At 31.0% G+C, this 26,109-nt stretch overlaps 1 protein-coding gene across 2 annotated transcripts in view; it reads right to left on the bottom strand.

Annotated features, from left to right (window-relative positions):
- Positions 1-19,893, bottom strand: part of LOC124543073 (probable cytochrome P450 305a1) — a 30,407-nt gene extending 10,514 nt beyond the window's left edge. The window contains exons 1-4 of one of the 2 annotated variants that reach the window (XM_047121105.1): positions 19,696-19,893; positions 10,574-10,828; positions 9,383-9,601; positions 522-703 (exon numbers count right to left, since the gene is read on the bottom strand). In XM_047121105.1, coding sequence (XP_046977061.1) covers positions 522-703; positions 9,383-9,601; positions 10,574-10,828; positions 19,696-19,783 — 744 coding nt within the window. In that variant the 5' untranslated portion in view covers positions 19,784-19,893. Of the gene's footprint in view, positions 1-521; positions 704-9,382; positions 9,602-10,573; positions 10,829-18,832; positions 18,981-19,695 lie in introns of those variants that run through there. The other variant, XM_047121106.1, reaches the window with a different exon arrangement.
- Between the last annotated feature and the right edge of the window lie 6,216 nt (positions 19,894-26,109).

Raw genomic sequence — 26,109 nt, 5'->3', positions numbered from 1 at the left:
TATCCCGCCGCACATTTGTGATTTCATGGAAGTTATGATTTTAGATGTGTATTCATTTGTTTATATTTAACCCCCAAGGTGATTAATTAATGACAAAAGTAATAAATCTCGCACGTTAGGATCAGTATACGATATCAAAATCACATGGCATATACCAATTGCAAAATGCTTAGAAAAATTACAAAAAACTTGCTACGTTAAAAACCTTTTTCGTAGTTCGATTCAAATTTCTATAATTATGAAAGATTACTTCTAATGTCTCTAAAAAAGTTGGAAAATATTAATCGACTATCACAAAAATCATATTTTGACCGATTTCAAATTACTTTATTAGAGGTACACCAGATTAAAATGATTTCGTTTTAAAACGCACCAACAGCAAACAAAATCAAAAAATATCACAAAGAATATCGAGATCAAACGAAATCATCCGAGGAATCCCGAATGAATATATAAAAGCACTACTAGCCAATCACTTTCAAATCATCGATAATAAAAAAAACATTTTTATAAAATATTACCTCTATTATGTCAGATATTTGCTGATTCATTTTTTTTATAAGCGTGTAACCACTTATTTCGGGTAACAAGAACCTTATCCAAGGCCACTGGTTCAACCATCCGCCGGCCATTGAGAACGCTTTCGAACGTGCATTTAATAAATCCAAAAGAAAATTCAGTCGCTCCTCTCTTATTTGCTCACCTGCAACGAACGTTTCCTTTATTATTATAACGGCTCGCTTTCCGTACGCTAAAGAGAATTTAAATGCCAATAAAGGTATTAATTCTATTTCATTTGTATTCGGATTCTTTTTTTTGTCACTTTCTATACAATGTTAGTTTAATACTATATACTAAATAATATATATACTAAATAAATAAATATTGGACAACATCACATACATTACTCTGCTAGATCACTTGTGTAATGAAAAATCAGAAGTAACGACGGTACCACAAACACCCAGAACCAAGACAGAAAGACAACATAGAAAACTTTTTTTTCATCGACTCTTCCGGGCATCGAACCCGGGACCTCAGAGTGGCGTAACCATGAAAACCGGTGTACACACTATTCGATCACGGAGGTCGTCATAGTAAGACTTTTGTTTTACGTACAATAAGAACTTCTTTCGCGGGACGATACTGTGATATGAGTATAAGTTATTTTCAATGGAAATATTTCTTTGAAAACTTTTTAATAATATTGCCTTCCGCCATGACAGTTCTCGCGTACAGAAATTCACTTACATTCGATTGCAAATCCGTAAGCTTCAGCTACCAGCTTGGTAATCATTTCTAATGTACGTTTAAATATATTTTTATATAATAAAGGGCGAGTGTTTTGTAACCAAAATTATAATAGTAAAAGGAAAAACTCTTTAAAAAATAGACATCGTCCTGTAATATATCGACATGAGAGTAAAAAAAAGAAAGGTTTTAAGTACTCTTGCATCTGGTAAGGAAAATGGTAGATTTAATGATGTTCGCTATTTTGTTTTTAACTTAAAGCGCAACTGACAAACACTCGCTTTCCTTTATAATTTCAGGTTAGGCTATCAGGCGCTTTATTCGTCTTGGAACGTCACGGTAGTATACGCGTACGATTCCGTGACATACCGTGAAAGACGAAGTAGAAAAAAAGCATATTATTCGATACAAGTTTTTATAGATGATAAAAAAGCGTGGAGTTAATACCTGTTGACTTTCAAGCAGGATATAGTAATTTAAATAATATGACTTTATAACATGACTTTGTATGTTTTAAATGTTCAAAAAGAGTAACTACTGAGTTTCTTGCCGGTTCTTCTCAGTAGAATCTATTTTCCGAACCGGTGGTAGCTTCACTTAATTGTAAAATGACGATTCAAAAGTGCTTGTAAAAGCCTACTAGAAAAAAGTTTATTTTGATTTTTGAAAAAATGAGAAAACGCGTATTCATACATACTTTTATGATAATATACTGTTATTAATTACTTACAGATTCAAAACTAAAACCAAATTTACGTTTTGTAATTGAACAAACACGCCTGATATTCCTTTGTTGTCATATAATGATGTTTTATATACAAGCGCAATACTAACAAACGCGGAATATCAAATGTATGCATATATGTAATCCAATTGGCATTATTTCTTGTTTTTATTTACCAACGCCCTCTCAATGTAAATTTTCTACTTTGATAATTAAAAACGAACCAAAAGCACGTCCGATAAAAAATAAATTATTAAGCTGCATCCACACTGGTGCAATTTCTTTTAAATGAAAGTCAGTTCAACAAACGTACCGCCTAATTACATGCGGTTGTTTCAGTTTTTAGATAGTGGAATTGGGTCCTTTGGAACGAAATATTGGGTCCTTTCAACGTCAATGCACCACCAGCTAAAGGAAACATAATTCATTCAATAGCGCCTTTTTTATCTCACTGGTTCCCCTATATTTTGGGGTTTGTAGATCAGGTTGTCCATGACAACTAGTGTTGGAACTAGTACATTGGACTCTGTCTCTCAGGCGAGCGTTACGGGATCGTTTCGCATGCTACTGTGATAAGTGCAACTTGTGCCTGAAACTTTACTGCAATACAAATAATTGTTGAATTTCAATAGGGCAGTGTAACTAGCACAAGGAACATAACATCTTAGTTCCCAAAGTCAATGGCACAATGACTAGTATCACGTCTGGTGTATTCGTAATATCTATTAGCGTTAGTGGAATCTTACTATGATGTGGCAAATTTGCCCATTGGCCTACTGAATAAATTAAAATCGAAATACTTCCATATCCAAGGTCAATGTTAACAAGTCAAGGGCACAGCAGCTCATATTAACTATAAACAAAGTTACAGCAGCGTCGTGTTTCAACCGTGTTGCCTCGCGGTTTACATACTCGGATAAATTCATAGAAATTGTTTAATTAAAACAATATTATATTGCACTACGTCAGTCTCTCATAATTAATATAATAACGGTAAATGACGTATTCTGCTGGCATTCAAACTGAATCCATTTTAAACTGTCTGTGCAAAAGCCCTTTTGAATATATAGTCTTAAATTACCTGCTTTCTCGGTGTGCAGTAGGAATCCATTTTAAAACGTCTGAGTAAATTTCTGGAGGTTACGTCATTCTCGACAAGGGATCAACGAAATGTCAATTAAATTTTTTGTTGCTCGGTTGGTTTTAGAGTTCATACTTCGTATAAGAAGAAAACGAAAATGTGAAGAATCGTCGAAAGACATTATGTGAAGTTTTAAGTAGACATAAGTAAAATACAGCTTAACATATGTTAAAAGGGTAACGGAAATAGTAATACCAGTGTTTATCGTCCACTAAAATTCTGCCACATGTGCATTCCACATGCACATGTGGCAGAATTTTAGTTTTAGAATTTGGAACAACAATGTGGAACAGCGTTGTGGAATATGTTCCAAACCCTCTCCTTAATGGAAGAGGAGGCCTTATCCCTGCAGTGGGAAATTTACAGGCTGTTACTACTTTACTTTTATACGCTAAGAATTTTTTAATCGACAAAAAATATAATAGCGACATTTACGTGGTGCCATGTCCGAATTACTTAGTACACTGATCCAATGTTTACTTTATTCCCTAATTAAGCCATATTTATCCTCAAGATTTGTTTATAAAAAAAACGCATAACCGAAGTTCACTTGAAATAAATCACGGCCATTCATACCAACTCGTGCTTAACGATTACCTACCCTATGAAACGAGTCACCGCTATTTTCAATAAAAATGCAGGAAGCCACTTAAACCCGCTGAACGATGGTTGAAGATCAAGTTCAATCGTTTATTCATGATCAAACGAGCATAAAAATTTAAATTTAATTAAAACTACTACGTTTTAAATGGCAAGTCTTTAATTAAACTCGTATGAATCTTTTTATCTAGCCAATGACAGATCTCATGCCAGAAGAGGGATGAAATGAAAAGATTTGTCAGATTCAAAGGAAATTGGAAATAGATGTTTTTAATTTAATTAGTTATGTCTTCTCATATTTCGAACTTTATAATCGTTTATTTAGGTAATATGTATCCTGGTGTATTGGATTACACGTGTTGAAAACCTGCCTCCAGATTGCTAAATTAGCAGACGCAATGATGTTATTAGTTCAGGTCATTTATAATCATGGACGGTATTGTTAATAATTAATTAGTTAAAACATATTCTACCTAATTGTGCCACCACCAAGTTTAATCATTTGATAGATATAGGCGCCTGTTATCCAGTATTAATTCGCTGTTACGAATAATTTCCGAGAAACCGTCTCTACAGCTATTGGTTTATTAAATGTAAATGATTCATGCATTTTCTTATGTACTATTATAATATACTTTACATATAGGATATTTATACTTTTATATGGTGACATACTTATATTTATCAATATTATAATTATTTAAAATGTTTAATGTTAAACCAATACTTTTCACTTCTTAATCTTTTTGTTTCCAATATATTTTTGAGTTTGGTATGTATACTTTAGGTTGCCTTTGCTTGTAATATGAGAATCGCAAAGTCTTTGAAAATAATCTTTGACCTCTTTTGAAGTTCACAGGTTGACACCGACTCCAAATATAACAATAATTATAACTACATGATATAATCGTTAATCGACTTTTAAGTAGTCTAATATTTTTCATTTCATTTAACTTAGGAATACTCTAGAAAATATGTTGAATACGCAATTATTTTTATTACTTTTTCGTGCATATTCATTTGTTTTAAAATAGTGTTTTGTTTGAAGTCGGTTTTTCTTTTTGTTAAAATTTTATTTATTTTTTGATTTTAAGTGAAGCTGATGTTGACTAACTAATTTTTTTTTAATATGGATAGATTAAGCGTTCCGTTTATATGAGTCAGAAACTACTTCGAGGACAATTTCAAAGGAAACTTGCGAATAAAGCAAAAATAGACTTTCGAAAATGCGGATTTAATACGTCACGCGGCGTAAACTACAAGGATCCCTCGAAAGAGCTGTAATCGAACTCAGCAAAAAACTTTGAAAAAGACCAACTATATTTCGTACATCACATACACAAAATTTGATTAGATAGTAAGAAATTCTGCCCCATATCGCACCCTAACTGCGAGCCGTATAGGAGTTCCATCACTACATAGTATAAAACAAAGTCGCTTTTTCTGTCCCTATATCTTTAAATCTACGCAACGGATTTTGATGCGGTTTTTTTTAAAAGACAGTGTGATTCAAGGGGAAGGTTTGTGTATATAATACATGAACAATATAGTAAAGAAACACTGATAATTTTAGAAGTTTGCGATGTGATGTCGTAAATAAACAAATTCTGTAGTATATTTAGTATCAGTATTGCACCCGTGCGAAGCCGGGCTGGGTAGCTAGTTGATTATAATATTCGACTATGATAATTACATTAACATTACCGCATTACGGAAGGTGACTCAAATATCCAAATAACATAAAAATAAAAGATTCGACCGAGTATCGCTAACGTGCTCCTCAGAATTGTTCCGTTCCCTTCCATTCCGTTACTTTGCCATGGATCCTGTGCTCAAAACCTTTCCAAACTTATACCAAATTATCCTTGAAGTATATATTTTATAATAAAAAAAGAATTATCAAAATTGGTCAACGTGATTTGCAGTTATTCACCTATTTGTCGCGCATATACATAATGCAAATTTAAGACTTATGTCGTTTTCACATGGATACCATCATCGGAAAAAAAAATAAAAAAAATGGGACCCCACGGGAAGCACTACCTTTCAAACAAAAAAAAAATTATCAAAATCGGTCCACCCAGTGAAAAGTTATGAGGTAACAAACATAAAAAAAAAAAAAAAAAAAAAAAAAAAAAATACAGACGAATTGATAACCTCCTTCTTTTGGAAGTCGGTTGAAAAGTCAATCATGAACATCGGATTTTGTTTTATTTGCGTCTGTTAGCAAGTGAAGCATCGAACCGATATAATCGGAATATTTCATACCCATAAAATATTTATCGATTGGTTCTTCATTTCATAAACCAACTTTATTGTGCGTCTTAATTAATCATATTTTATTATGTATCTAAGAGATATCGAAATCTCCGAAACTTTTCTGAAGTGCTCACTAAAAATTTATTTTTTTTTCAAATTTCAAAATTAAGAAAAAGAATGAGAATGTTAGCTTTGTATAAATTTTAACCGAATGAAGTCGGGTGGGCGCGTAAAGTACGTATATTTAATTAATTTTGTGTCAAAAAATTGCTTATATAAAACCACTCTGGTTGACTATAGTTCAGTTATTAATAAATCTTATAATTATAAACTATATATATTTATATAAATCATCCCAGTCGTAAAAATCTATTAATCAATAATAAGTAATAATAGGATCGACTATATAGTATTATTATCATGTATACATTAGTGGTAGATTTACTAAATTAGGTAGCACTAATTGCTGTACGTGGGAGGAATTTCACCGTAAATCCGATAATCCCAACACTCATCGTTTCGACTATAACATCAAAACATTTGCACCTCGACACAAGCGAGCAATTTCTTAATGAACCTGCATTTCGAAACACTATATAGACAGCTTATTAGTACATCCCACGCATTTCGATTCACTTAATTAATGTATTATGCGGTGTTTGTGATATACTTATGAATCGTGACTTTGTTCGAGATTAATAAATTAAACTGTTTTATTATTATTACTCGCAGTACTTCTCACCATACTACTCAACGTACTACTGTTTATGCTACTTCGCGTGCTACTTTGTGTGCTACTTTTAGCAAGTAAGCGAGCATTTTATCATATTATGTGTTAATAATTACGCAGTACTGTTTGTTTTTTTAACACAATAATCTTTCTCTTAAAATAACAAGTTGATGTAACAATATGTAATTTGTACCATTTAAAGAAATTATTGTAAAAGTTTAAAGTGTGTCGCGTCACTAAAATATAACTTTGAATTCGTATTCACTCATACATACAGTCACGAATAAATAAATAAAATAAAAATATATATAAAAAGATACAACTTAAAATTTATGAAAATATTTTTCATGTTTTTTTCGTTTCCAGAAATACTCTGAATATCGAAGCACCAAAATACCGCATCGTAAATCGGTTATCGAAATTTCATGACTAAAATACGGATCGAGTTCTTACAGAATAAATCGACTGGACCTGTATCTATCATTCAATTAAATTCAATAGTCAAATCGAGAATTCGGTATCGATTATGAACTGACAAAGCGTTCAAAACCGACGACTATGTACGTCCCAAATGGATTACAGGAAACATGACATTTGATGAAGATGGAACAACTAACACAAGATTGTATTAATAAAATTTCTTCTCCACAGACTCTTCGTGCCCTTGTATTTCTGCGTTCCCTTCGAAATACGGCTTGGAAATTTTTTACCCGAGTTTCCGTCCGAAGCGTCACCCACGTGTGTGTTGTTATGGACAGTTGTTAGGTATAGATTTAGGTTATTTTTACGACGTAGGAAGGCGGATGGGCAAATCGGCCACCCGAGAATATAGTCTAAAAGTGGCATAGAAATTGACCAATTTTATGAAATATTAACCATTCCTTACATCGCAAATGTTCCACCAACGTTGGAAGCCAAGATGTTGCTCTTGATTATACTCTCACTCACGCTTCAAACCGAAATATATAAAAAATTCTAAGTATCAAAGCGTTACTGTTTGGCGGTAGCTAGTTCTCTGTTATCAAGTGGTGAAGGCCTATCAACCACAATTCCGCATTTATAACATATTTATGTCGAAATGAACTATACAAATACTTGTGTTGAGCAATTAATAAATAAAACGGAGAAGGATCTAAGTAATTAAAAAAAAAATGTAGTCTACAGACATCTACGGATGAAATCGAATCGATTATTCAAATACTTAGACCAATACGTTCAGTAGTTTTGGTTGACGTACAAAAGGAAAATCTTTGTACACAGAGAACTCGGTTCAGTTAAGTCAAACAAGAAAAACAAGTTCAGTTTAAAAATTATTTCATCTGATAATTCGTAACAGATAATATACGTAAAGTCCACAAATTACTAGCTTCACGTAGATCAGTAGTTGATTAACGACAAATCTTTTATTTCATCAGCTTGTTCCTCCCATGAATCTCTAATTGATTCGCATATATTTAAAACGACTTTAATCACAGCGTTATATATATGTGGATGGAAATGATTAACTGCCCACGCGAACGCAAGTGCATTTGGTTTTATAATTGATTATTTCATATTTTATGAATAAGCCTTTTCAACGGAAGCCTAATTATTATATTTTAATATTTTTGGTGATATTTTTAAATGTATACGCGAAAAGATACACTGATTTGTTCATTTGTTGGAATTGTCCTAAAATACGTGTAATATTACAAAATCTTTATTCAAGTAGGCTTACAGTGCTGAATTAAATTTAAAGCTACCACCACCGGTTCCGAAAATAGATTCTACCGAGAAGAACTGGCAATTAAATCAACAGTTACTCTTTTCCACCATTTCAATTACAGTAAAAAGCAATTTATTTTTTATATATCGTACCTAGAATAAATAATAATTGTACGGTTTTTCATATTTACTAACAGTAATAAATTAATGAATAAATTTATTAAAATTCGTAAATCAAGATAGTGGGAAATACAATTAATAATAATATATTATTATTATGGTAACACTTACTGATATGTACATACACACTCACACAAACTCACGCACACATACAGAATTAGACTATTTTTTACAGGTCACGCCACGGCAACTTCAGAAGCATATTTCTGTAGTATTATTAAAAATTCTCGCCCACGGGGTAATATAATATCGATAAATATATGAATTTCATACATAATCAGTTAAATTATTCATGTATTTATAATGACGGATTTTATTAAATGTTAAATATAAATAATATTTCGTAGCATTTTTATGAAAATTGTGGCAAATTGGTGGTTAGGTAACCACCTGCAATAGGTGGTAGGCAAGCGCGTCTGGGTAGCTAACAAGGCGGACAACAATAATTACCTCCGATGGGGGAGTGAGCCAGTAATATAACAGGAACAGGGAATAGGGAACATAATAAGTATCGAAATTTCAAAGGATGTTTATGCATACCAAAGTACTTCCAATTAAAAATAATATCGAGCGTTCAATAGAAATCATTACCTCTAGGTAAAGGACAGTCATATACCATTTATTACTTGCACTACTATTCTAGCTAAAATTAGTGTTTGTTCTAAATATAAATCCGAATGTAGTCACGTCCGACTGAACATCCCGCTGAAGTCGAGGGAGATGCGATGTAGTTATAATTCATATTCAATTTTATTCAACCATTATACCCAAATTAACTTAATCAAATACTCACCGGCCGTGAATTTCCATAGAATATTTATAACAGACATTGCAAGCATGTTTTTCGGATTGAAAGGTTTATTGTTTTGATTGCTTATGTGGTTTAGGATTTTCTGCATCTCGTTTTGTATGTGCGCCTCCATCGCTGTCTTACCGAAACCAACGTTCTTCAAATGTTTGACCGTGAACTGTCTATGTTCCCTCCATAGCGCGCCATCGGCAAACGTAATACCTGCATTTGAATTTACTTTGATTACTGTATACTACAAACCAACAACATTACAGTATGGTGACAGTTAACAAAGTAAAAATGTTCATGTAAATAGATAGTTCGAAACTTGTCAGCCAATAGAAAAGATGGCTTTTGCGTCTGCTGGAACTCTTGGAATCGTCCAATCGTTGACACTAATCAGTTAAATTAGCAAAGAGGCCAAAACTACTTTTTTGTTTTATAAAAAGTAAAATAACGGAATAATTGACATGAAAGAACTTATTCATGAGATTATGTTTTCCTGGTCAATCAACCAACCAACTAATTAACAGTCATTACATAAGCTGACGTAAGATTATATTATTCCTTCGAATCGAAATGGTTTTGAGGTTTGTTCTGCCACGCTGCTCCAATGCGCGTTAGTACATTTACTTGGTAGTAGGGCTTTGTGCAAGTCTGGTAGGTAACATTCACTACTCATATATTCTACTGCCAAATAACAATGCTTAGTATCATTGTATTCCGGCTTACATATTCCGGAGATAACACCTAAGCTCCCAAGGTTAAAGGCGCATTGGTGAAGGATTAATAGTTCATAGAAATCAAATGTGAACTATGAAAAAATATTTCCCCAGGACACCATCAGATACATCCACATTTCTTCACCGTTTATTTAAAATGTATTTTGATAATAATATCTGTCAACAAGATAACCTTCAGATCCCAATTAGTGGATATTTATTAACAATCGCTAATTATATTTATTATGGTTAACTCCATGGTAAATTCCAATAAAGATAATGTAAAGAGCACACAGTGACTCACTTCACAGCCTTTTTAATGACGCGATAATAACTTTTATCAAGTCGAAATAAATTTCGATTGTCGAGTTTCAGTTATCGAATTACAACAGCAGAAAACAAAATTTATTACGAGCAACGAATAAAGACTTGAACATTAACACTTATGATTCCATTCCATTAAAATCCTTACCCATTCTCTTGCCGAGACAACGGAGCTTAATAAAAAAAGTATCGGGTCGTCCTTCGAACTCTTTCTCCGTGAAAACTCTCCGAACGTTATTTTCTCCAAAGACGACAACGATCGGTTCCGATCCGAGCTTTATGCCGAGAACTTTCGTTGAATATTCTTTCGCTATTTCTGATAAGCCCTTCCACTGAGATCCGTGCTTTCTGACCATATTTTGAACGAGCGCGCTGCATCCGAATATTGGATACCATTTTGGACCTGCGAAAAATAAATTATATGATTTGAATATGTCTTTCTATTTTGTATAAATACTTAAGTCATGTCAAAATGTGTATTCAACAGACTCACTTGCACATTTGTCATTAAAAATCTACCACCGTCTCGAAAGAAATACCTCATATATATGAAGTATCGAATGTATATATTTGGAACTTAATGAAATAATTTTAAGTCAACATCGTGTCGGTAACGTTTTTTAAAAGAAACTTAATACGTTGGCCATGTAATAACCTATCTGTTTTATTCTAAACAAAAAGAATTGAAAACATTCCATTTGAAAATTTATAGTTGTTCGATTTCCACAGTGAAATACGAAACGCGGAGAACTATTCCATATTAAACTGGCCCGGAGTTCCGACGTGGTTTACCCTCTCTTTGTGTCGCCCGCATTTATTAGCAGACAATTTTCCAGCACAAATAAACTATTTTTTCTCATCGATACAATGTAACAACATTGTTGGTTTTAATCATTAACTGAATTGACTCAAGCAAGTCAATGTATTCGTCAATTGAATTTTAAAAAAATTGCCTTATATTGAACTAAGAGATATTTTCTGAATTATTATAAAGCATAAAATCAGATAATCCAAGAGCAACCACGTAAATAATTCTAATGTGGGTTGCATGCAATCAGAGTCTCTTTCAATTGAAACGAGATTGATACTTGTTTTTGATAATTAGTTTACTGGGGTATGAAATGAAACATTCATATTTCATTCACATCGTACGTGTCACAGAATGTTATGCATTTTAATTTATGGGTTTCCTACAAGCAAGTCTTAATAATTTAGTTCCTCTTAAAGTATATAAATAAAAACAAAAACGTTTTAATGCTAAAATGTCTAAGCGGGGGAACTAACTTTAATTATCAGCTACTACATATGTTAGAATCTAAGACGGGCATACGCCTGCCTGCCTGTGTGTCACTTGCTAATAAAAATCCAGTCTTTTTATTCCTGTTGTCAATGCTTTGACAGTTTGACATTGGTATCAATTATAAGTAACCGTTTAAAATACATTGGTCGCGCCTGACGTCAAATATAGAGCGTTAAGGGTCAAAGCTGAAAATATAAAATTTAGCCAACGTTTCAAAAAAATCATCTTGTTAATTCCACTCGTTATTCAAAAATAGCTGACTTTTTTCGTAGAAAATCTTAACTACAAGTGAAGGGAAACGCAAGCATTTTTTTGCAAGAGATAATGATTTGTACTGAAATTTTAAATCGTACTTAATGTTATTTGGCATTAAAGTTTTAACGGAATTACAGATTTATTTAAAATATAAATTATGAAGACTCGTGTAAAACAGATACGTTACACGTGGGAGTTCAATATCAATATGCATTTCTAGCATCATATTTGCTTTTGACGTACCCTCACAATTATAACAGTATTCAAAGCTGAAACGAATGGAGGCAATCAAAGCGCTTAACAAATAGACAGAAGTGGTATTATTTTAAATTTTCCATATTAGTTAGTTTGATTGGATATTGTTTAGTAAAGTTTTATGATAACTTCAACTACAATTGCGTTTAAAAGCAGAAATGTTTTCTGGAAGACTCGTTTTCATCATTGCGTTTTGTTCCATTGTTTTGGCCCATAGAACTAATTAGATGAAGTATCGAGAGCTCTAGTAAATGAAATCTTTCAATAAAATCGTTATTATTATATGTTTTCTTTTTTAATCTTACTTTTGTTAAGTTATTGAGATTTTTTATTGAACCCCAAGTATTGTACTGATAAATGATTTCAATTAGTTTTTTTTTTAATTTCTAGAGTTTAGAAAAATGTTTGTTATACGTTAATTGTTTTATGAAATAACCATTATGGTATATTCTACAGAAAATAGGTATCATGTGATTTTTGCATTCACGAAACCTACAAGGCCGATCGTATGGAAGTTTTATATTAATTGTAATTTCATGACGAGAATGGCTTTAAATTATTCCTAAACCTACCGTATACTTTTTAATTAATGTGAATGTGAATAAATAAATTTTCAGTCTAGAATGTTCGAGAGAATTACTGTAACAACTTTGTAAAACATGTGTATCTTCAAAATATTCACAGAAAAGGCAACGACATTTTTTATTGAATAAGTCACTCTAACCGATAATTGCTGGTTTTAGCCCAACCAATCACAAATGAATTTCCTTGTGCTCAATTTTTTTTTAAATATCTCATCTTCAGCGGTAAAAGAAAACTTTGTGAGGAAGTCTGCATGTGTCTAATTACTGATAAAGTTACATCATGTTTGCGAGATATTATATTGACATTGCACATGCAGAACGCTTTTGTTTTGACTGTTTTGTTGAGGATCTAGAAATACTGCAAAAAATATTAGCGTAGCGTGTTTGTCTTCCGACCCAGTTTCTTTGTCAGATCAGGTATACTTTAATCAAGTAGACTGTTGTTACTTTACAATAATGATTTTAATTTAAATTTACTACCAATTTCAATGTTGATTCTATCTAACCTAAAGAGCCTTAAAACTATTTCGTTTTGTATTTTACAATTTACTTAGAAATAAAGTGGAACTAATGAGATAAGACCAACAAAAACAATGGCCATCGATATAACATTCACATGTACAAAGAACAAACACAAACTAATTAATTACTCCTGTTACTTGACTGCATATTGTCAGTGACTCTTTTGTGGGACAACGTTATGGTTTTACAATAGGATTCTAGGTAACTTGCAGGTAGAAAAATATAAAAAAGATATATAAATGAACGTTTATTACACGATTAGGGTGACTTGGACACTTTTTATATTTTATTCTCCATTCAAATGAAGCCATTTTACTAGCTTATATTTCCTGGACAAAATCAATAAAACGGATCATAAATTATTCGGAAATCCGTTTAGTGCGATCTTGCATTCTTACTATCAATCCTCGTAGTCAAGATTTATTCAGCATTCATTTTAATTCATATTTTTACTGACTATTGTTAAGCATCTTGAATTTCATTATTTTATTTTATTCAGGTACATATAACATGCTAGCTAGTGTGTTTTGCCCTTCTAGATTTCCGTACATGTACTGATTGAACTGTTGTTGTCTACTTAAGAAAATTGCTCCGATCCAAGATGTTATTCCAATCGTTAAATCGCAGTTGTTACAGAAATCACTCGGAAAATAAACCTATTGACTTATTTACGTAAAGAGAAAAAGGAATATCAAAATAATACTGCATATTATATGTAATTGCATTGTATGGATTTTCATGTATGTCTTTATATTAACATACGTGTGTATATATTTGAAATACATATGCACATATAAAAGTATTCATATTTTAAGTCACTTTTTCCTAATAACATATATTAAATTTTTTTGGAAATATGTAGTTATTAAGCGATGTAATTTCACCTTATTTTGCAAACATGCACTTAATTTAAGAAAATTACCTTATTGCCTTTAAAAATATAATAAAACAATATAAATTTCTTACTAAATATATACTGCACGAAGTTTACATGTCTGTTTAAGAGTTATTACATTTTTTGATTATAAATCACTGTACGTTCTCCTTACATACTTATCATAATAATTCGAAAATGTTGATGTTTTTTTTATTCATTTTACTTTACTTTACAACGCAATCTTCGTCGAAAACATTATGTTTCAAGAATGAGACGTTTTGTAAACATTTTATGGGGACAAATTTGCCGATCAGTTACATAATAAGATAATCAACCTAATAGCAGTATTGCCTTTAAAAAAATCAAACAAAGACTTTATAAAAGTCAAATCATAAGGTAAAATTTTAATGGGCAATGTGGCCATAAATAAAGAGTCTACATATATATAATCAAAAAGAAAAATTCCACAAGTCCATTTTACATCTATACCAAAACAGTCCATGAGGTGTATTCAATTCTTTAAATTTGGATTTATTGAAGGGAGCATGCACTGTGATAAAGAGGTAAATGTACTTTGTAAAATAAGTTCAAGTTCATATAAATATTTTCATTCGCCTTCCGTGCAACCGAACAAACTTTTGATCTTAGAAGACCGTCAACTCTCCGCGATGGTATGAATTTCAAATATTATTTTATAAAAGCTGTAGTATACCGTTAGAAAGCTACAAGCTTGTATGGAATAACTTTATTTAAAGGAAATGTGGGAAGGTTTATTGATGTAAAGTATTTACGTCAATATAACCATTTATAATAGTATGTTTATTTCATAATGATGAATGGAATTTCACAAGGTAGATATTGAGTGCGGATAGCTTTAGGGCAACAGGTGTAAAGTATTAGATGACATTATAGCAAAGATATTTATCCTACTGGATTAGTTTCAGCTTTCTAAAATTTCTAACAAGACGTAAAAATATACATTTATAGGCGCGTTCAATTACATCAAATTATATTAATTATATTTTCCAGGTAACTATTATATTAAAGTGTATCTAGCTTCTTTTTCCCATATTTAAACGCACAATAATTACGAATTTAAAAAGCGGCACAAATATTTGCCTCTTATTTCTGCACCTGGATGAATGAACTGATAGTACAAAAACGTATAAAACCCAGTCTTATTGCCTCCACTGGCGACAAGAGGGCTGGTACATTTTTCATCCAGGGAATTGGAATTGCGATTTAACTCGGAAATTTGCTTGCATTCTTGCCACCATTCCGCGCGGTCATGATCTGCGGTATTTTTAATTTTGATTTGTGTATACATCTTCGAGTCTTTGCATCACAAATAAACTACATACATAATAAAATTATTTCATAACTCAATGGAATATTTTTCGGGAAATACATTACGAAAAATTTACCAGTACAGATACAACCGAGACAGGATCTTTTTTTATGTAAATGATAGTTTTTAATCCATCATAAGTGATATAATTATATAAACGAAATGGCCTCGCGTCTATAACAATTGATTTTTAAAAAAGTAAACTAATGGTAAGTTTTCATGTGTTTAATTTATAAAGTAAAGTAAATTAACAACAAGTAAATTATCTCCCATTAAGGAGAGGGTTTTGGAACACATTCCACCACGCTGTTCCAATGCGGGTTGGTAGAATGCATATGTGGCAGAATTTCGATGAAATTAGACACATGCAGGTTTCCTCACGAAATTTTCCTTCGCCGCCGAGCACGAGATGAATTATAAACACAAATTAAGCACATATATATATAGTGGTGCTTGCCTGATTTTGAACCCGAAATCATCGGTTAAGATGCACGCTTTCTAACCACTGGGCCATATCGGCTCTCATCAATTTATGCTTTCAATGAATTAAAAGCATAAATTGATGAAATGAATCTCATGCTCAGGGATAAAGGCATAAAGTAAGTTGAGGAAAGAAACGTGTTGTATAGAATCCTACATGTGTATACAATACAAATTAGTTGAGGGTTACATACATATACTATATGTCATATATACCTTTTTAATGTTATCTAACATCATATATACTTAGATTTTATACTTTTATTAACATATATATTAAATATAATATTAAATCTAATATACCTAATACAGAAATAATATTTTTAATTTTTTACTATTAATATTTTGTCATGTCAAAATAATAATCCTAACGTCTAATTCTTTTTTAACATTTATATAAAATATTATTTTGATTTGAGACAAAAAAAAACATTTCAAAATGTACATACATCAAAAGGAAAATGAGTATGAGTTTACTATAAGAAGTGTTATATTTAAATGTTATCAAATGTATTTAAAGTGTATATGTATGCATGTACCTACCTCAGGGGAATTTTATAAGAAATTACTGACTATTAACTGGTGAAATGTCAACACCCAACACTGTATTTTTGACTTAACTTTGATATTCAGTTTATAAGTATAATAGTCAAAATCATTATCACATTTGGAAATATATATATTCTTTGAAGCTTCTTTAAAAAATGAAGGACTATAAGATATCAATATAAAATCGAAATGTACACTATTCATCATAAATAGGCCCTTTCAACTAATAATTCTACAATTAAAAAAAAAAACAAAAAGAAATAACATAAGTAGAGTAAAATTAGAACATAACTTTTATTTAGTATCATTCATCTTTAATACTGTGTAGTTGTGCAGTCATTCATATTTCCAGAATTGACATTATTATAGACAGATCCTTAATATTGTAAAATATTAAACTATCAATTAAACATGTTAATTGACAAATTTATATTATATATATAACATTAACATTATATTTAACACAATCAAAAGTATCTTATTTTACAACCAAATATACTTCAATTCAATACTTTTATAAAATCTATTCAGCAATTATTGTATTATATTGCAAGTATGTATCATGTTGTAAGGTACAGAGTTCTCCAACATAATAATATATAGAGAGAGAGGAAGGGAACAACCAATGAAACAAAGTATGTCACTTGTAAGATGACAAATAAGTATGGAAGCATGCTGCACTGACCCCAAATAAAATTGAAATAAGGGCAGGAGAATGATGATATAAATAATTATATTCAGACATGAGTGATATAAGTAGTACAAAAAGTAAAGTAAAGTAAAGTAACAGCCTGTACATTTCCCACTGCTGAGATAAGGCCTCCTCTTCCATTAAGGAGAGGGTTTGGAACATATTCCACCACGCTGTTCCAATGCGGGTTGGTGGAATACACATGTGGCAGAATTTATATGAAATTTGTCACATGCAGGTTTCCTCACGATGTTTTCCTTCACCACTGAGTACGAGATGAATTATAAAGACAAATTAAGCACGTGAATCAGCGGTGCTTGCCTGGATTTGAACCCGCAATCATCGGTTAAGATGCACGCGTTCTAACCACTGGACCATCTCGACTCAAGTAGTACATTACATAGACCTGATAATGTCTTACTAAGTAGTTCATAGTAAGACATTATCAGGTCTATGTAATGTCTGAAGTATGTATGAAAATGTACATTCGCTTTTTTTGTCTCACACACAAAGATTTTTTAAGAAGTTATTACTTGACTCGATTTTGACAACTGATTTAAGTCACTTCTATTTGTAGTTTGATGGCCAATGATACAAGCTGATATTATATGTCGATAAACATTATATATATAGTCCTATATTAATGAGCAATGCTAATAACCAATGGATTTAGAAGTTATTTATTAGACAGATATTTTTACAGCAGAGCAAACTGATACAAATCATTGCATGATGATAAAGGGTTATTCAACCTCCAGGCAAACTTTTAAAAACTTTTTTTGAATGTTTCAATTCACATAGGATTATTAATTAACATTTGAGTTGTTTAATTATCCTCAAATTTTGATAATATGTTTTATTGCTTCTGATATTGAATTCATAATGTGTAATGAATGCCAATTAATACCAACCGGATGTCCCAAAAACCTCTTTTTATTCTCTTTTTTAATTGATTTTTAAACTCAAGATTATAATTACACTTATTATGGTTTTAATTAAGTAGTTAATTATGATTAAAATAACTATAATATTTAACAATTCAAAACAATTGATAATGAAATTGAAGATGCTTTAACATCAATTTAAGTACGCCTGAGAGTATTTCTAATATGGAATTTACCATATTAGAAATACTCTCAAGCGTACTTAAATTGATGTTAAGGCATCTTCATATTGCTGTTGAATTTTAAGTGTTTTTTTTTTAATATTTATAATGACGGAAACTTGAATAAGAATACTTTCTGGAGTAAATTTTACGCTTACTAAGTTTTTTATTTTTTTTTTAAATAGGTGTAAATTTTAGTTGATGATCTGCAAGAATTCGTCTATGATATTAACTTTTCGTTGAAAATTATAACTTGCGTATTTTAACCTATTGTCACGATATAAAGTTATTAAAAAGAAGTTTAAATAATATTATTAATATTAGTTTATACTTCTGATTTTATTAGTTTACCTTATCTGTAATCCTTTATATATTAATTATTAATATAAAACAAAAAGAACTGGAAGCATAAAGTTTCTTATTTTAAAAAGAGTTCGTTACCTGCGGCCTGCGCATTGACAGCAGACTAAGACAAAACGTAACACAGCCCTACAATAATTCATAAATTCATATGTATTTACAGCCTCATAGCTTAGAAATATTAACTTTAAGTATTTTTAATTATAAACCTAAATAATAAAACAAATACTTTTTTGACATTTTCGTAATAATAGTGTTGCCATTCTCTACTACTCCACATTAAAAAAAAAGCAATAGTTTAGTAACAGACTTTCAGCGTTTAACTGTCGTTAATTTGCGCAAATAAAGTATCCAATCATTTTAACAAAACTTAATTAACCACTACTAAAACTAATTATTATGACACAATTATCATAATATAATGTTACCATGCTTTCTGATGTATTTCTCCATATTTAATTTGGATGCGCGTCATGTTGTATCAACTAGATTACTCGTCTCATTAACAATAACGTAAATACAATCATATTCTTATTGAACTGTCTACATGCACAATTTATTTTTAACTTAAATGCATTTTTTGAGAGATTCGCTAGCAACACTTAAAGTTATCAAAATATATCCGCAAAATTTTGGATTTTTTTTTAAATAGATAAATTTTAATAAATTAATACTTTTAACATATATATTTTTTATTTGAATAACCATTTTTACAAGTATGGATCAAAATCGTCTTAAATATGTATAAGTAATAACACTAATCGGTTGAAAAAAAAATCATAGATACAATAAGTATCGCTTGGCAGTCTTAAACAACATAATATATCTGACATCGTTAGACAATTTAAAAATAAACATAAGTCTTGAACGTTCAGTATTCGTTCAGCGCATGCTAGAAATAGTCAGGTCGCTAAAACAATTGAAAAATAGTATATGAAATGTACCTGGAGGGAAGTTCTTCGGTTTTGTGATGGAGTTAAGGATGTACCCAGTGATAACTAAAACAATCAACGCGCAAGTAATGGCACACATATTAATAGTCGTTTGTGAACACGCGCACAGCACTGACGACGTTCAAAGCAAGACTGTTAATGGTGTACATCAAGCACATTCTTTTTATATTTCATAACATTACGTAAAACCATAGTGTCAACTTCGATACTAATTTCACTTGACTTGTCAGTGACACGTTTCATTGATATCCCCGATATAGTTTCTTATGAACGAAAACAAAAAACAGTGCCAAATTAATCTATACATAAATATTATAAAATGACATCAAAAGCAGTACCTGTATAATTTTTTTTATTAAAAAGTTCAAAGAAATGGAGATCAAAAAAACATACATATATATTTTTAAATAATAAAAAAAAACTTTCCAATTTGAAACTTGGGCAATAATCAATTCAAAGTAAGATAATTTAAACAAAAACTCCTGACGATAAGTTATCTCGTTCGATGTACAGGATACTATACTTGTCCAAAAAAATTAAACCCGTCCGTGAACAATTATCGAAGCTTTATCTTTTATTTTTTAACTATAAATGCACGAGATAAATTAATTTGTAATATTTTACTTTTGCGAAATTAATACCCAAATAATTAAATAAAGTGTGTATTGCATAAATATTTTTCGGAACTATTTAAACACGACAAAAAATTACTGTAATTTGCATATAAATTAGAGGCGAGGCGATACGACATAGGTAGGTGATATTTTAATTAAGAGATGGCTAGTTCTATCCTTCAAACTTTTACTAATTGAACGAAATAATAAATCATTTAAAATTATATCAGAAATTGCTAGTTTTAAATTCTAAATGATCCAAAAACTTATTACAAAACAAATATGAACGTAAAAGATTTTTATTGCATGGCTGCATAATATTGAGTAGTGCAATGATGCATTCATATACTCCACTTTTTTAATTGACCATAAATTACTGTACCTACTTCTTACCTTTCAGGAACTCATAATATAACACTACTTCTGTCATCGGAGCCTCGTATCAAATTTATTATGTAATATTAAAAGTGCATAGCAACTGTACTTAAAATATATTATTACTATAAATGCGACGGTAACTGAACCGAAAATTGGCTATAAAGCAACCTTGAACTCGGAAGAAACACATAGATTTTTTTGTAACACACGTCTGACGAACGAGTTTCGAGTAACGCCGCAAGCGACAACTAGTTTTATAATAAAACAAATGGCTTCCTTGTGAAAAAAATGCACCTCATGCCAAAATGCCAACAAAATCTCATCAAGCTTTTTACTACAATAATGTATGCGAGTTCGACCCAGCTTACAAAATGTGATCATTTACTAATTAAACTCTGGTAGATGATATGGTATATCATTGCGTGTGGTTAGCCATGATTGATAAAGATCAAGGTATTCTTTCAGTTATATCTAATTCAATACCGTATAATAAGATAATATAATAAAAATATTTTTCATTACACTCGAACGATATAAGTCCATAAGAATATGAAATGTACTCAAGCACATTTATCGCATAAGCAGTAAGCACATATGCGCATCAAGTATAAGCAGTGAATCTTATATTTATCAAAGATGAATTAAACGTAAGTAAAGCTACAACCGATTCTGAACGCTGACTTTAACGAGATATAATTGTATATCAGGTGTTACCTCATTCTTAATTAGATTTTATAAATCTGCAAATACCATAAATATTTAACGAATATAAAAGAAAAACTCCTGTTCTATTTGTAAAGAAATAATAATATACGTAATACATACGTGTCAGAGTTTTATTGCTAATAAAATATCGCCAATTGATAGAACTTGCCTATTTTAAACCATTGCTTGGCAACAACGCTACCTATATAAGTATTTTCCTTTCGTTGATTTGGCTCAGTGTTCGGATATGAACTGATCGAATTGTAATTGCCGAGATCTAAAACTATACTAATGTAAATATAAACCAAAGTAATTATATATACACACCTACGTTATTAGTAGTATTATGTAATTAAATCACTGTCGTCGTCATCATACTAGCAACAACCGTCATAGTCTAGTCGACAGTCGTCTCTTGGCAATTGCGAAAAATTAAGACTGTAATTGAGACATTTTTTTGTCACATAACGACCGAGGTATCTTCTTTCAGTCGTAGACTTCATACCTATATTAGTTTGAAGGTAGGTTTGAAGATTGGATGAATTTGATCATATAATGTTTAAAAGTAGCTTGGATACTCATTTCTGTTATGGATGACAAAATGAAGTCGGATGAAATATTACCAAGCTTAGCAATATCCCTTCCAAATCCCAAGTTAAGTTATCCATACAATTTACAAGTTATTAGTACAAAATAGAATTATTTAGAAGGAATATAATAAAATCTTCTAGATGGTCTGGAATTCTAGATCCTACAGCATTTAGTTTTTATACAACTAAATATGTACTTGCAATACACTTTATATTTGAGTTTTATTTCTTCTGAAACCTATATCTGAAATACTGTTACCGTAGTTTTATGAAATACCAAAATCTTAAGGCATTTAAAATAAAATAACACATTTGATAAGCCGTTTTTCGACATCTATTGAGAAAGATTCGTATCTGTAATCGATAATTATAGTTTATCGATTTTTTCCAAAAGAATATTTTAATGGCATTATAATAGTGGAATACGTAATTTGAAAAATAGTTTGTAAAATGCATACATAAATATTATCCACATTTATAATCATTATTGGGGTCTGATGAACGGCATGTGTTAACTTCCGTGACAGCTACGGGCATGTGAGTAGCTGATCTTGTGTAATTATTTTATTACAATAAATACTGTGCTATTTTAACAAATATTGATACACCCTAAAATGTTACAGAACATTTATGTATCTTAACTTCTCATTCACTTGTTATGTTTTGAGAAATTATGAATGATCGACTCCAAAGAAACTTGAAGCGGGAGTTAATAAATTAATGAGTGACAATTTATTGATGCCGTACATCTTTTGTATTTAGTTTATAATCTCATTTATGTTTGTGTTCATTACAATAAAAAAGATGAACTTTTATCATTTAACACGATTCAATAGATTAACTTTGAAAAGTTGATGAATCTCTAAAATGCTCCATCTGTGTAATGTCCACGTCAAAATTATGACCAATAATGAATTCATCATAATATCACACCTGTATGATTAAATAAGTTTGAAACGCTTAACATATAAATAGATGCTTGTAGATAATTATCTTCTGTGAAATAAGCTATCTCTGAAATTATCTTTCTCCTCGAGATTCATAATATAATAACTGCGCATGTAGAGATGTCTTGTTAAAATTTTAACTTCTTTAAGTATCTCATCTCGTTGGAAATTTAGTTTTATAGAAATTGTATACAGAGTATAAATCATTCAATATAGATTAAGTTGATATGTAGATTATTGACTACGAATCTAGTTTCCGTCCACAGCTTCACACGCCCTTGGTTTTTGAGGGGGAAGAATTAGCGTTAGGTAAATTCAAACAACGAACTAATCCTTCGACCAAAAATACAGACTTTCGGATTTGCTACTTAAAAAGCGTCTACCAATTTATTTTATAAAGTTCCTTTAAGCGCGATTGCTTTATCTATTTTTCAACGATTAAACTAGTTAGGAAATCAGGAATTTAAATTTGTTTTATTTTTAGGTTAGGATTTTATAGATTTTAATTTGTGAAGCTTTGTTCGTTAAAAAACTTTATAAACGTATGCTTCAAATGACCTGTGATATATTATAGGAGTCATACGACGTGTTAATTGAAACTCAGTGCTGACAGTCGATATTTGGAATTGAAATAAATTGATCGATCTCGGCTCGAGACCGACAGTACATTCGAATATAAGCCTTCAGTGTTGATAAATAGGAATCAATTTAGAATAGGTTTTCTTAAACAAACTAATTGTTGTCAATAGATATTGTAACAGTTAAACTTTGTCTCTCGTATTATCGAAATACTTCATCATGTAGATTGTAGAGGATCAGAGCTCTAATTGTTGAAATTCCGATCAACAGAATATCGTTGGTTTGTGTCGATTAGTTTTTCTCTGATCTATCTTTCGAACTTTCTGACTTTAAATACTTCCAAAATTGTTAAGGTATGTAAAATTAGTTAAGAGTGTAGAATATAGTTCCGAAAGAAACACTATAAATTGCGAGTCAATATTATAACATCTCAAATTTTTTTTTAAACTGCCTCTTTACTTATACAAAGGCTGGGTATTGTTACTTATATTGGAAGCTATTGGAAGTATAATTTAAGCCTATTCGAAAGATGGTTAAGTTTTAGGTGATAAGTAAATTAATCAAACTTACGCAAATCACAATCATCCGACTCCTTTACATCTTATAAGCGATCTGTGCCTAAAGCAAAACAGTGAAATGGTATGATAATTTATTGTGTTTATGTAATTCTAATAAATTGGTATAAATATTTATCTAGTGTCTATAACTGTACTGAACTAGGACGAAATCAGAATCAATGTACGATGAATAAGTAATGATAGGTGAATCGTCGCTAGCGGATTGGCAACAAAAGGTGTTTCAATGGTAGCAATCTTGGGTCAAATTTTGTTTAGTTGTTATGTTATTGTTAACCCTTTGGGGCTAATTCTACAAAAATAATAATATCGATTATGATATGTTCTCGTTGATATTCCAATATAATTTCAACTTCCTCACAAAAATCTGAACAGCAACGATTACTTGTCGATTCGATTGCGTTACTGACAATTTATTCGTTAAATTGGCGCCCATAAGTAATTAAAGATATCATATACACGCTTACAATAATTGTATATTTTTAAATATATTTTAATGAGCGCTGAGATGGCTCAGTGGTTAGAACGCGTGTATCTTAACCGATGATTTCGGGTTCAAATCCAAGCAAGCACCACTATATATATATGCTTAATTTGTGTATATAATTCATCTCGTGCTCGGCGGAGAAGATTGCGTGTTCAATTCCAGGCAAGCACCGCTGATTCAAGTGCTTAATTTGTCTTTATAATTCATCTTGTGCTCGGCGGAGAAGGAAAACATCGTGAGGAAACCTACATGTGTCTAATTTTATTGAAATTCTGCCACATGTGCATTCCACCAATCCGCATTGGAAAGGCGTGGTGGAATATAACAATAATATACAAACCTGAAAACGTTTAGAAGAATCGATAAAATCAAATATTTAACGCACAATATTCCGTAAAGTTTCCATTTAAAACGATAAGTTCGAGTAAGTTTATAGCTTAAAATTCAAATTGCAAACTAACCTGTTCCTTGATAATGCATAATTTATCTAATGCATGCAGATCGATAAATATTCGTGAAGATATTCGTGTATGCAATTGTAATACTGTAAACATTTTTATTAAAGTCAAATGTATTTTTAAATAATTTGTTAAAGTGCGCTAGTACAGCCCCGATGTAATGAAACACTCTTTCATAAGACTCTGTAGTCTGAATTTCAATGAATTGTATAACATTGAATTTTGAGAAATAAATATTCCGTATTCAAATATAGAACATAAATAAAACTGTAAAATAGTATGTTATGAGTGATAATATAACAGAAAGTACAAATGTATCCCGTATCAAATTTCTCTTTGTATGTCAGCAAAATGAACGAATTTTATAATATCAGGTATAACTTTATCTCAATATAAACAACCCACGCGATTGCACTAACAAAGTGTATATTTTATTTAAATGATGATGCCGTACGTACGCTTAAGCTACGACCTATCGTGAATATCAAAGGGTAAAGGTTGTGATATAACAAGCATCAGATCAAATCCACAAGAAACTGCGCTGGCGGATAATTTAAAAATAACGCCATCCTTGCTCTTGAAACACTTTCTCCGGCTGAGTTTATATCCAAACTGAAACAAAACGAGTTAATAATATAACAAGTCACATATAATTGTTAGAATAACATCCCGAAACGCCAAAACCTCCGATTGATTTTTGTATTTGGATTTAGAATTTTGGCAAAGAGCTAGTCGCATACAAAGCCGCGCGTTGCACGGCGTTAAACTACAATTTAAAAATGGAAGGTAATTTTGCCATCTAATTTGTATATTTTTCTATCTCTTCTTTATGAAAATCATCTCACGCACACCATAATTATGACAGCCTATGTATAAAGGTGTCCAAAAAAAATGTTATTTTTTTTGGTCACGACTACACAGTCGAGTAATAGTAAGTATATACACGAGTGAGTGACAACTTGCCCGCATAATAATTACATTTATCTGTATTTATATTAATTGTGGAGAATACAAACTATAATGAAAATAATTAAGTCAGAAAAGTACCGAGTCTCATAAACTATCAATAATT

This window comes from Vanessa cardui, chromosome Z (genome assembly GCF_905220365.1).
Source record: "Vanessa cardui chromosome Z, ilVanCard2.1, whole genome shotgun sequence".
Taxonomy (NCBI): domain Eukaryota; kingdom Metazoa; phylum Arthropoda; class Insecta; order Lepidoptera; family Nymphalidae; genus Vanessa; species Vanessa cardui.
This window is presented reverse-complemented; position numbering and strand designations above follow the sequence as displayed.